Source organism: Lepisma saccharinum, chromosome 29 (genome assembly GCF_977018435.1).
Source record: "Lepisma saccharinum chromosome 29, izLepSacc3.1, whole genome shotgun sequence".
NCBI classification, from domain to species: Eukaryota; Metazoa; Arthropoda; class Insecta; order Zygentoma; family Lepismatidae; genus Lepisma; species Lepisma saccharinum.
Window position 1 is genome coordinate 6,794,788 of NC_139257.1, and position 12,401 is coordinate 6,807,188.

Here is a 12,401-nt window from a genome sequence, read left to right on the forward strand (position 1 = left end):
TTCTGTTAGCCAGAAGTCGCAGATTGTCAGCTGCAAGATTCATAAAGAATGATGTTCTTGTTTGTGAAGAATCTTCTGTACCAACAAGAGTCCTTCTTCACAAGTGGACAACTTCCCTTTCTAAGAATACCTTCAGTGTTGCACGAGACACTCAATTATTTACGACGTCCAAAATTAAAGATTTCACAGAACGAAGTTTTGTTTCTCGTACTCCTGATCCTGCAAGTGGTCATTTACAATATTTCCAAGAACTGGTACATGCTCCAGTGGTGAAATTATCATTATAAACAAGTGTAATCCACTTGGCAACCTGTAATTTTCAGGTCTAGATGTTGACACTATTTTTCAGTTTTTCTTGCCTTCTTCTCCATGTTGTGTCCATACACAGAAATCAAATAAACATTGTATAAGATGATAAAACATACAAGAGTACTGTTCCTTGCTACATGTTGCCTCTTCATACACAAAGCAGCAACATCGATATTTTATTCATTTGCGGGGTGCAATTTTCTTTCAAGATAACTGTGAATTCGCATCAGAAACAGTGATAAGTCAACCATTCTCAACACTACCATACTCAAAACTACTGTTTTTCTTCCTTTACAGTGAAGAGTGCAAAAAAACCAACATACAGTGCACAATATATTGAACGAAACAGTAAAAAACACTAAAAACATAATGGTGCAAATAATATGTGCATTGCTACTGTGATTTGAAGAAAGACAGGATATCGGTGGTGCAAAATATATTACCTTTGCTCTTAATTCCCTTGGTTTTACACTTCTTTGTAATCTGCCGACTCTGTTCGCAAGACGAATCACTGTTAGGCTTCAACTTGTCTGCTCTCACCATCTGGCCCGTTGCATCACAGGTTGACCACGTGCCTTTCTCATAGCGGCATGCTGGATAAAAGACACGGTATGTGTTAGTTAAAAATCGTCCAAAAATGTTAGAACGTTTGGTTAATTGTCCATCACCATTCTACAACTATCATTAGTATGCTTTCTCTTGCAAGATGTACATTACAGTTTTGTTTTTCCCCATAATTCAATATTTTTTCTGAACTGTCCATCATTTCACCAAGATGGTAATTTTTCTACCAGCATGTCTCCTCTACATTGTGATCTTGCAGACACACATAAAGCATTTTATTAGGAGGACTGCTCTTGCACATGATACTTCCATGTTTGATTCCAATCAGCTACATTTTTCTTCGTTTCATTGTCCAAAATTGTAATTGCAATCTACTTTCTCTTGTTTTCTGAAACTACTGCCATTCAATAAAATAAGCATTTACTTGCACACAACATAACATGTTCAATTTTACATCTTACCCAACCTGATCGGGGCCTTCGAGATACTACGGGCCTCCCACCAGCTTCTGTGACGTCACAGGACTGGTCCGATATATTTAATTTACAATTAAAACAACGCCCCATAAAAGCGCAATATTTAGTATTAAAACTTAATCATTCTTTCTTATTCATTCAGAATGTTGCCTCATCTCCAAGAACATTTTAAATATAATATAACATTAGAAAACATGTGAATAACCTTAAAATGTAAAATACAATCTTTACCGTTCTGCATAATATACATTTATTTTTCAAATTGTCAACGAAAAAAGTAATATAGATAATATTTTGCCTTACGTTTGGAGTTACACTAAATTTGTAAAGAATTCTCAGCGTTCATATGTGTGTGTGTGTATTTATTTATTTGCTGTGTAATAATTTACGGATAGAGTTCCATATGCAAAATAATTTTCGAAAGTTTTACATATAGGAGGTTAAGGAAAGATTTTGTAAGATTGGAATTTCGTATTAAATAAGCTTTCAAACTTTGAAAACAAAACACCTTTGGTAGCTTTTTACAAAGGTATGAGTGCGGGGAATTTTGGAACGCTCTATACTTCTAACTGTATATATACATGTATTGAAATCAATCCACGTAAAATAGACATTGTGTATAATGAAGGGATCATCACCTTATATTCTAAACTTGGGCCAAATTACGATTTCTTACAACAAAAAATAATAGGAAATACACAATTTTACCTACTATGTTCGAGAGTAGTATTAAATCTTCATAAAATAGTGTCTTAAATGTGTCTATGTAATTGATAGTCGTTGGGTAGATATAACTTTAAACTCACTGACACATAAGTTCATATATTTACACCTCGTGCTTGGAACATTTAGAATAGGCAGAGGTAAAAACGCTATCACCTGCTGTTAGATAGGGAGCATAAATGAAAATAAATCAAACATGTCACATAAAGTCTTAGTAGTCAATTTGTGCTTCAGAACCTTGTTTACCGATTCTTCCTTTAACATTTCCAGAAACATGTTAGTTGTACGTAACAAAGAAAAACTACACAAGCACACTACATCGCACTGATCCTAAATTGATTGGTTGATTCAGTTTGTGCACAGTAACGCTAATCAGGACTGAACCTACAGTTTAAAGTGGGATCCAAACCACTATACGTGCCTCGACCCGGTACCGAACCCGGGACCCATTCATTACAAGGAGACGTTGCCACTACGCTATCAGGGAGGCCCGAACTAATCCTATAATCCTGCTGTTTTTGACAGAAATATTCTACAAAGGGAGAATATCACATCCATTTTTTACATTAATATAAGGGTACAAAGTATTCAGTTTTTTTAATGAAATATCAAAATTGATGTAAAACTTCACTGGTAGACCCGTTATATTTATTTCAAGCGAAGTCTGGAATCGTGCACATAATACTATATATCTCGAACATGTTTCAGAAATTATTGGTCAATTTTGTAAGGACATAGGCTATTTTCACCAATAGTGAACAGAAATACATAATACTACAACCATTTGAAAAAGGAATATTGTACAATGGTGACAATATGGGGAACCCAGCATGATGCAATTTTCCTCATGTTGAGGTTGTTCTAACCGACACATCCAAACCTCAAGAAATGAACTTACCCATTCACTAGGTATTGTTGCTACAGGTTTCGTGCAAGTCCTGATGACATTCTCGTGCATTTTTGCCACTGGCCAGCTGGGTTTTCATCCACAATCGCCGTTTTACCTTTGTAAACATGTTTTAGGGCAGTGAACAAAATGGTGTTAATTTCAACCTCCTACATACACCACAGCACTCGCTGCACCGACCACTTTTGGTACTCCACACATCGACATTGTCCCAACAGACAATGCTCACTGCCTGATAGCACATGCACAGTGTTATCACCTCTTCCTGACAGAGTTGCCACTTTTCAATTTAGAGCACACGTAATGAAAACATTATTGACTTCGATTTAGAAAATTCAAGGATATTGGACGTGAGTCACGAACGACATGCCTCGCAAATAATGCAGAAAATAATGTTCTCTGCCTCCATTTAATTTCAACATTACTCCATGTTGCTAATTGCTGTAACTAACCTACAACGTATAAATCAGATAAAACAATATTATTTGTAAAAAAATATCAATCAATACAACTTCACCATTCAAATTACATGAACATTTTTCCAGATATCTTGGGAAACTCTGGGGCATTCCATTGTAACCGGTGGGAGATGCGGACTACATTTTTTATATTAAAGTAATTAAACTACTAATAGTTAAGCAACATTTTTCTTACAGTTTCTGTGCAATGAAATACGAAACTTAACTACACTTAAAACACTTTCCCAGATTTGTAGCTATAAGTGAACAATTTTTTATCATGGGTGGGACAGGCAGATAAAACACTGCCTCTTCACTTAGTAAGAAATTTATTTAAATTTCTGTGAATTATCATCAAATGATGAAAAATAAATTATTTAAGACAAAGAGAGAATGTAATTGGCCTTTGAATATTCTAGTGGAGTTGAGGGGGGAGTTAATTGTTTTTGGGTGTCACGAGTGGGACACGATACAAAACTAAAGTACAGGGTAATTCAAAATGAATGGTGCAACTTTCCACAGTTATCATGACGTTACTATTTATGATAGAAATCAGACAAGGCATCAATATAAAGAAAAACTCTGGAAGTTTTATTTCCACTTAGCGGGCTCATTCTGCTTAGCCGATGCTCCACCAGGATCGCCAGTGTCGCAAAATGGCTAATGATCAGTAGAAGGCATATTGTGTGTTGGAGCTCTCGAGAACTGATTCAATCACAATGGTGCAAAGACATTTCCGTAGTAATGCATATGTTTCACCCTTCAGGAAGATTTGCCAGTTAGAACTGCGAATTGTTAGTGCTTTCGAAACCGGAGTTCTTTATATTGATGCTTTGTCTGACTTTCTATCATAAATAGTAAGGTAATAATATCTGTGTAAAGTTGCACATATCAAAAAGCTAAAATAAACTAACAATATGTAAAATACCTTCTAACTTAATTATGTATAATACTTGAATTTGTATGGAAATGACAATTTTAGGATAGGATAAAGTAACAGCATTTAATTTAATTTTAAAAATTATTCAGGAGCACTTTCACCCTCTGCTTTAAGCGGGCTTTACACGAAAGCATTTCGTGTAACTTTTCGGCTAGCTTTTGCGATTACAATAATGTATAACATATACAGCATGAAAGGCACGTCGAGTTACACCATCTATGATGAATGCACGGTATTTACAATTGAAACAACTAAAATATTCTTCCATACGTGTACAGAAAACGTTGTAAAGTATGTATTTAAGCAGCGCCATTGATTTGTACCTAACAACGTTTTATACGAAACGTTATTCATCTCGGTTGAATAATTATCGGCTTTTAAAAATTTGAAGTGATACATTGTTTACATCTCACTCGGCCGCCATTACAACTGCACTCGTGACTTAGAGGTCGCTTCTGATTGGTTATGCTACGAAAAATGCTACGGAAATAGGACGGGTTCTATTGTTGAGAAATGTCATGAAAGATGACATGGCATCTGAAAAGCCATAAGATTTTTCACTTTACACGGTAGCATTTTGGTCATGGCGTAAATGTTAAGAAAAATGCTAAAGAAAATGCTTTCATTTAAAGCGGGCCTTAGACTGGCGGCACACACTGTACTTGTGGTTGTATTTCAAACAATTTACATCAGCACAGGGTTTACGGCGCATCAAGACAGATGGCTGTGAATCATTCCGGTCTAAATTTGACACCGAGCAAGCGAGAAAACAGAAAAGCCGAATGTTGGAAATGTGTTCGGAAGACAGATCTATGAAAACATCAGAGGCCCGTTCTCTCAACGCGAGCCGATCTGTTTATTTAGAGACCTTTTAAAAGCCTCTTTGGAAACTGACAGAGGGCGGAAAATCCTTGCCGTGATGTGTGGGGTAAGGACGAAATACTGCCCCTGTTCACGAGATTCGGTTTCGCTGTTTGAAGGGTCTAAGGCAGCAGTTCTCAATCTTTTTTCTCATTGTACCCTTTAGTCGTAATTAAACGTGTAATGTACCTCCACCATAGGTTTTGGGGAATTTTTTTGGCTGTCTTATTGATTCATTTTTGATATGTTGGAGGCGTGAACCTGCAATAGAGCAAAATGGCATTCTTGCTGTATGTGGAAAGATGGTAAACACATAAACATTAGAATTTTATGTTTATTATTTTATTGGGTGTTCCTACGTTTACGATCTTTATGATTAGTTACAAGAATAAAAATGTGAAACATATGTACGCTAAGAAGTACAGGGTGAGTCAAAAGTCCCTGACCACCCCTTATAAAATGAAAGGAAGTGCAGATTGCAGCAATTGGTCATGGTAGTAATATGTTAGGCCTAGGGGGAAACTTTTTGGTGCATGTCATGACAACGTCCGCCATCTGACTTCACCACTGAATTCCTGGTGAAATTCTAGCCCAAAACCATACCCCCCATCCCATTTAAAGAAATGAAGTTGTATCCCAGATGGCGGACGTTATCATGACATGCACGAAAAGGTTCCCCCCTAGGCCTAACATATTACTACCATGACCAATTGCTGCAATCTACTCCCCCTTTCATGTTATAAGGAGTAGTCAGGGACTCTTGACTCACCTTGTACATTAAAAAAAACTGTAATTTACATGTATTAATCCAGATTTATTGCAAAAAAGTAAATATTTTTGCGTGCCCGCGTATACAAAGCTTCACACGATCCAGGTCCGTACCCAGGGGAGGCGCCATGGGGGCCATTCCCCCCTCGAACCTATAAAAACCCACGAAAATAACAACAACGAATTTTCAAATTTGTAAAAATTTAAATTTTGTTTTTGCATAAATGAATGTGTTTGTTGTATAGAGAGGAAGGCTGACAGAAGTCTGCAGTCTGCAATATTGGAGAGTTTTAATTTTATAATCAACGATGGAAGGCTACCAGACGTCCGATTCGCCGATTTAGTTAGGACAGTCAAGTACTTTTAATCTCTGTCCCGACTTTCTTCAAACAGAGTCGTAATGCGAAAATGTCGCTTTATTAATGTTTTTTGTTAACTCAACATGTTCTATATTGGAATAGTGATTGCTAGTATGGAACTTTAATTTATAAATATATTATTTTCTAAACATAGAATTATCAGAACTTTTCAATGGCCCTGGTATAAGAAAATTAAAAGAAATTTGAAAACTTTCTTAATTTGCGGAACACAGAAGTATTTGAACTATTTTGTCATATCTCTCTGACAGTTGAAACACGATGGAGACTTTTTAGAATGAACACTCTTGAATTTCAAGTCCGCATTTATTGGAAATTCTTTGTCTTGGTCAGTTTGTAAGCACTGTAAATACTTCTTACAACATTGCAAGCAGTGGCGGCCGGCGGCAACTATCATGGGTAGTGCCAACGTGATCAAGAAATCCAAAAAAAAAAACCATCCGCAATGCCCCCGCCCCCTCCTTGAGGTTGCGCCAGTGGCCAAGATGTTTATCCTCGTTTGGTAACGTGGAAAACAACGTGTCTTTAAGTAATAACGTACTAATCCGATTCATCTTCACTCACTAATCTATCTTTATACACTACAGGACACTTCCCTAAAAATATAACAATTACAAGAGGAAAGGAAAAACAAATCCTATCACCTTCTCCTCCTCCATGCACACGTATCCTAACTGGATGTCGAAAATATCTTTGTTATGAAAAGAAATTGTGGAAATGAAAAGGAAACATCATAGAATTTTTTACTTTTATATTTTTTTAAAAGTCTGGATGGCCCTCTTGGTTCATCTATCTATTATCAAAAATGTTCATTTAACTTTGGAAAAATACTAGGTTCGTTTCTTCAAAAGTAGGCAGAAATTACTTCCCTAACGGGTCTTGCAAATCAGTCGTATTTAGCGACTATTCTCTGAAGGTGGCAACTGTGTCAACACTGCGAAAATTCCCTCGCTGTGCCAGGCGAAGACGGGCACGGTTTCTTATGGGCTAACCCCGCCCCCTGCCACTTTGTTCTCGGCTCATGGTGCAAATGTTCCTCGCTGAGACTTCTTCAACCCTCTGCACGTGTGTCAACTTGGTTAGGTCCATGGGTTAGGCCAGCTCCTCGGTGGCACGGACTGTTGCCTCACGAGGGTACAAACGAAACAGCTGGCGATGCAGTGAGGAGGTTGGGGCGGTCGTCACGTCAGCTTGACGGATTGCAAGATTCGAATCTCTTTGTCTCTAAACTATCAATGTATTCATTTAACAATACTTGGCGAGGTATGCGTTTCTTCTGAGGGTAGGGCCATGGCACGGCGGCTCTACCCTTTGAGCCGCCACTGATTGCAAGTATCATTATTCATTCGTATTTTGATCAGGTAAGGGTGGCAAGTGACGGTAGTGGCAACCCTGCCGCGCGCCCCTGGAAGTTATGTCCCAGCGGTCGTTTGCTGTGTTGGGTTGCATAAATATAGGTTAGATTTTAAGAGCTTGTCGCGCAGAAACTAAGCGCTTTCGAGGTAAAGCTTATGAGGAAAAGTTACTTGTCTTTAAGATATCTACCAGCATCCAAGCGTTGTTGAAGTTGTATCGCGATACCCTGTTGTACAGTCACGGACACTTCTGGATTGTATGTAACATCTCCGTTGACTTTTAATGGAACTACTACAACCCAGAAGTGTTTGTGACTGTAGGTCTTAATGTGAGTGATTTGTAATCTGTATGAGGATGAGCTCAGGGTCGCTACTCTGTTGATTGAAGCTGCAGCATGGCAAGTGGCGAGTTATAAGTGCCTGGTGTAAAACATTCTTTCTTGAAATGTGATGCCAAAGTACTTGGCTTCCTTGGCTCTTTTTATGCTAACTCCCCTTGATTTTAGGATCGCGTTCCGAGTGGTGCTTAGACATCCCTTGAGGAAAATGTACTTACAAGGGAGGTTATCTAAGTGTCGTATAGGTGTATAGATGGGCCCAAGGAAGAAATACGTGTTTTTTTGTTTCGGCTAAAAAAACTGTTTTAGGGGGCAGCCCACCCCCCTCAAATGTCAAGATGAGGACAAATTGACGCGGGGATGTGACCCCTGTGTCCCACTCCGATTTCCATGAAACTGGCAGGTGTATAGAGGGGATCAAAGGAAGAAATACGTGTTTTTTTGTTTCACCTGCCAAGTTTCATGGAAATCGGAGGGGGATATAGGGGTCAGATCCTCACTTCAATTTGACCTCATCTTGAGATTTGAGGGGGGTTTTGCCCCCTAAAACAGTTTTTTTTATCTGAAACAAAAAAAAACACGTATTTCTTCCTTTGGGTTCCTCTGTACACCTGCCAAGTTTCATGGAAATCGGAGGGGGACACTTAGATAACCTCCCTTGTTAGTTTTTTCGGAGGATATTTTAGCTTAGCTTGGTCACACCAGTTTGACAACCTATGGAGGACGTTTCTCGATTTTGATTATATTTCATTGCGTGAGTTAGATGAAATTATGGTAAGAATATCATCTGCGTATAGCATATCTTCTAGCATTCTTAACGCAGGTTCCAAGTTGATATTGAGAAAATGAAGTAATTTTTTTTTTTTTTATCTTTCTTAATTATTATGTATCTCAAAACTTTCGTAGTGATCCTCGTACCTTTCAATTACTTTACGAACAATATTCTTATTTCAGTAGGTTTCAAGATTATGAATTTTCTTGAAGTCAGCTGTTTCCGTAACAATTCTACTCCATCTGCGGGTAATAAAATGAGTGTTTCGCATATGGAATATTATAAATGTAGAAGAAGTGGTTAAATAAAGCTACTTTTAAATATTTCACTTTGGGCCGGTTGTAAAAACATCACTAACTGGAGATCAGATTTGATCTACGATTCGGGAATGAACTAAGTTCAAGCTTCTATCATGTTGTATAAAGATAACTGTCGATTTGTCGAACTGCGATCAAATCCTGATCTTAGGTCAAATAAATACATTTGGCAACGTGGCAAATCCAGACATATCGTAGTGTGCCTGTGATGTTGCCAATTGTCCAACACTGAACAGCAAATGTTTTAAAGTCGTTTTCGTAAAATGCATATATTTAATATTTGAATAAAAAATAAATCTGAGGTGCAGAAACAAGTAAATATTCGTACATGTTGCAAATTTAGTAAAATCACGTAAATTAGATACTAAACGGCCATTTATTGATTGTGCAAGTTGGAAGTGGATGATTTGTCATTAATAACCAAAGGAACTATCGGTTCACGGTTGCAAATGGGAGGAAATATGCCCGCATAAATAGATAAAAAAAAAAAAAATCCGCATTTCTCTTTAATGCTAAAAACAGATATAACAACTTCCTTCTACTCGGATTTGGAGCTATTGTTCATGTGAGGAGATGTTTATTATATTCATTTTGTGATTACACGATAACGTGTTACAGGTGGACCATTAGTTCCTGTAAGTAACATACGGAATTTTCCTTCCACTTAATTGAATAGCCTATGTTTTGAAATGTAAAATGAGTGCGTTTTCCAGAATGGAAGGAAATATTGAAACAACAATGGCGTTTGTCTTCTCGGATGTAAATTAAGCCCAAAATAGTATTTCTTTTATGATAAAACAAATAATTATTCGAAATTAAAAAAGATAAGTGTTGTTTATATATCAGGAGAGAAAGCTTTACCAACTAAATGCAACGTGCTCGGTTCATAAAGCAGTAGATACGTATATACACTACAGCCAAAGTTACATGATCTGTTCCATTCTGCGGACAAAATTGAATTGCAAATGACACTTGGCTGGATGCAGTAAAGCGAAATTGTAATATTTTTATACTCCCTCTTCATCCCAACGTAAGTTTCACAATGATTCAACAAAAGAAAACGTAAGCGGGTCATATTTTATGTTTGTATCAACTCATTATTGCTCTCAATTTTATAATTACTCTGATCGTGAAATTCAACAACATGCTCTTGCAGTCATTGAAGGTAAATTTCGAAAAATAATACATATTCGATATTTCGAACAGCAAATAAGATAGAAAGAAAGAAATATTTATCATTGTCGTGATTGCTTGGTGCTTCTTTATTATTATTATTATTATTATTATTATTATTAGGAAACAGGATTTATGAATTGATTCTCCCGTCTTTGAATCTTGCCGCACACGTTCACTTGCAACACATAAAAAAGGTAAAGTGCTCCCCTGTGCTTAGCACCACGCCATGAAGGCGTATAGGGGGTGTGGGGGTAACGCCCCACACTTTCTTGATCAGGTCGTGAGTGGGGGTGATGTGATCAGCATCACGCACCTGACCGCCTTTACCCCCAAGGTTTCCCCCAGGTACCCATGTTATTCGACGCCGGGTGGGCGCCGGGGCCGCTTCAAACGTTAGAAAAGTTCCCGGATTTGAACCGGCCGGGACCTTGAGCATGGTAGTGAGACGCGTTACCGACTGATTGCAACACATTTTTAAAGCAAATATTCGTTAGTACTACGGTCAAAGCCTGCTGATCGGAGAAAAATCGCAGGTTAAAATTGACTTCAGATAGCAGGGACTTAATCTCAGTTCAAATTTTATACAACACAAAATCCGAGTTAAGCGTGACTGCAGATCAATTTTACTGGCTAATCGATGCTTTATACAATCGGCCCTTTAAGTACTTCTATTTCATAGATATTTGGGGGAGTTTGAACTAGAAAAATCTGCCCTGTCGGCAGGCACTCCCTTGGGCATATCTTGCCGTAGAGTCCAGCGCATGCGCAAGGGAAACAATCTATAATCGTTTTAGAAACGTGCCAGTCGGTAGAGCCACGTGTGCAGGAAGTGAGTCTCTTTCCTCTAGCCGAAGGGACTGGTCTTACACCCACCCACTGGCGGAAAATTGAAAATTTCACGCTTCTTGGAAGGAGCCCACTTCGTTCCTGATTAGTGATTTCGGTTCGTAAACGGCTGAAGTAGAAAATGGGGTGATAATCTAGAGCAGAGACTAGATATTCAGCTACTTCCAGATTTGCAAATACGTGGCGAGCTACCAATGGTGCATTGAATTATGACCAGGAAACGGATATATATGTAGTAAAAATGTGCTACATATGTAAATACATATTTAGTTTCGTATTTTCACCAAAATATGGAGTTAAATATACATTTGAAATTGTAAACATTTACCTATTTAATAGCATAAGACAGTTCACGAGCTACATAAAATACGGTAACCTTAAATTAACATTAAGTGTAAAACAACACACAATGTGTTTTCATTTCCTGTTTCCAAAACAATAAATAACAAAATTTTATTGTAAGTGTTCGAACATGAATTTCCTTCTGTTGTCCCTCTGCGTTGAATATCACAAAAAGTAATGAAAGCGTATTTCAAATTTGCCACTTATTCACAATTCACCCAACACACGGGGACATGTCATTATTGCGCGAATATGGAGTATATGTTGAGAAATATTGTGAAATATGGGAATAATATGTAGAAAAAACTAAAATATGAGCCAAAAACCTAATATATGCAAATATGGAAAATAAAAACGGAATTTTTCGCGTCTATATGCCATGATGAGCAAAGATAATAAAAAAAATATAACATTTCCTTGGATCGCAAGAACCTTTAGATGTTGTGAAAGGTTTTATTTTGATGGACAGATGTGTAACCCTGTGATTTGCAACATGCCATGAAGGCGTACAAGGGGTGTGGAGTTGGGGTCCCACACTTTCTTGATCACGGCCGAAGGTGGACGTAATGTGATCAGCACCACGCCCCTGGCCGCCTATAGCCCCTCCCCCCAGAGTTTCCTCCAGGTACCCACTTTATACGACGCTGGTTGGGCGCCGGAGCCGCTAGAACAGGTGGGCGAGAATCGAACCCGAATCCCTCGCATGGGAGTCAAATGTCTTAACAGCTGAGAGATTGGGCAATCAAAATAACTTACATTAGAATGAGTCGTGGTGGTCTAACCGGCGACAGTGGCGGAGTGTTTAGCGCTACGACGTCAGGAGTCCCGGGTTCGAATCCTGGCCTGGGAATGGATGTTTGTGAGTGTCCATT

General features: G+C 38.1%; 1 protein-coding gene across 3 annotated transcripts in view; it reads right to left on the minus strand.

Moving 5' to 3' along the window:
* LOC145981260 (uncharacterized) overlaps positions 1-12,401 on the minus strand; it is a 220,706-nt gene that overhangs the window by 46,860 nt on the left and 161,445 nt on the right. For all 3 annotated transcript variants that reach the window (XM_083114414.1, XM_083114415.1, XM_083114413.1), the window contains exon 4: positions 753-902. In XM_083114414.1, the coding sequence (XP_082970540.1) occupies positions 753-902 (150 nt within the window). The remainder of the gene's footprint in view (positions 1-752; positions 903-12,401) is intronic.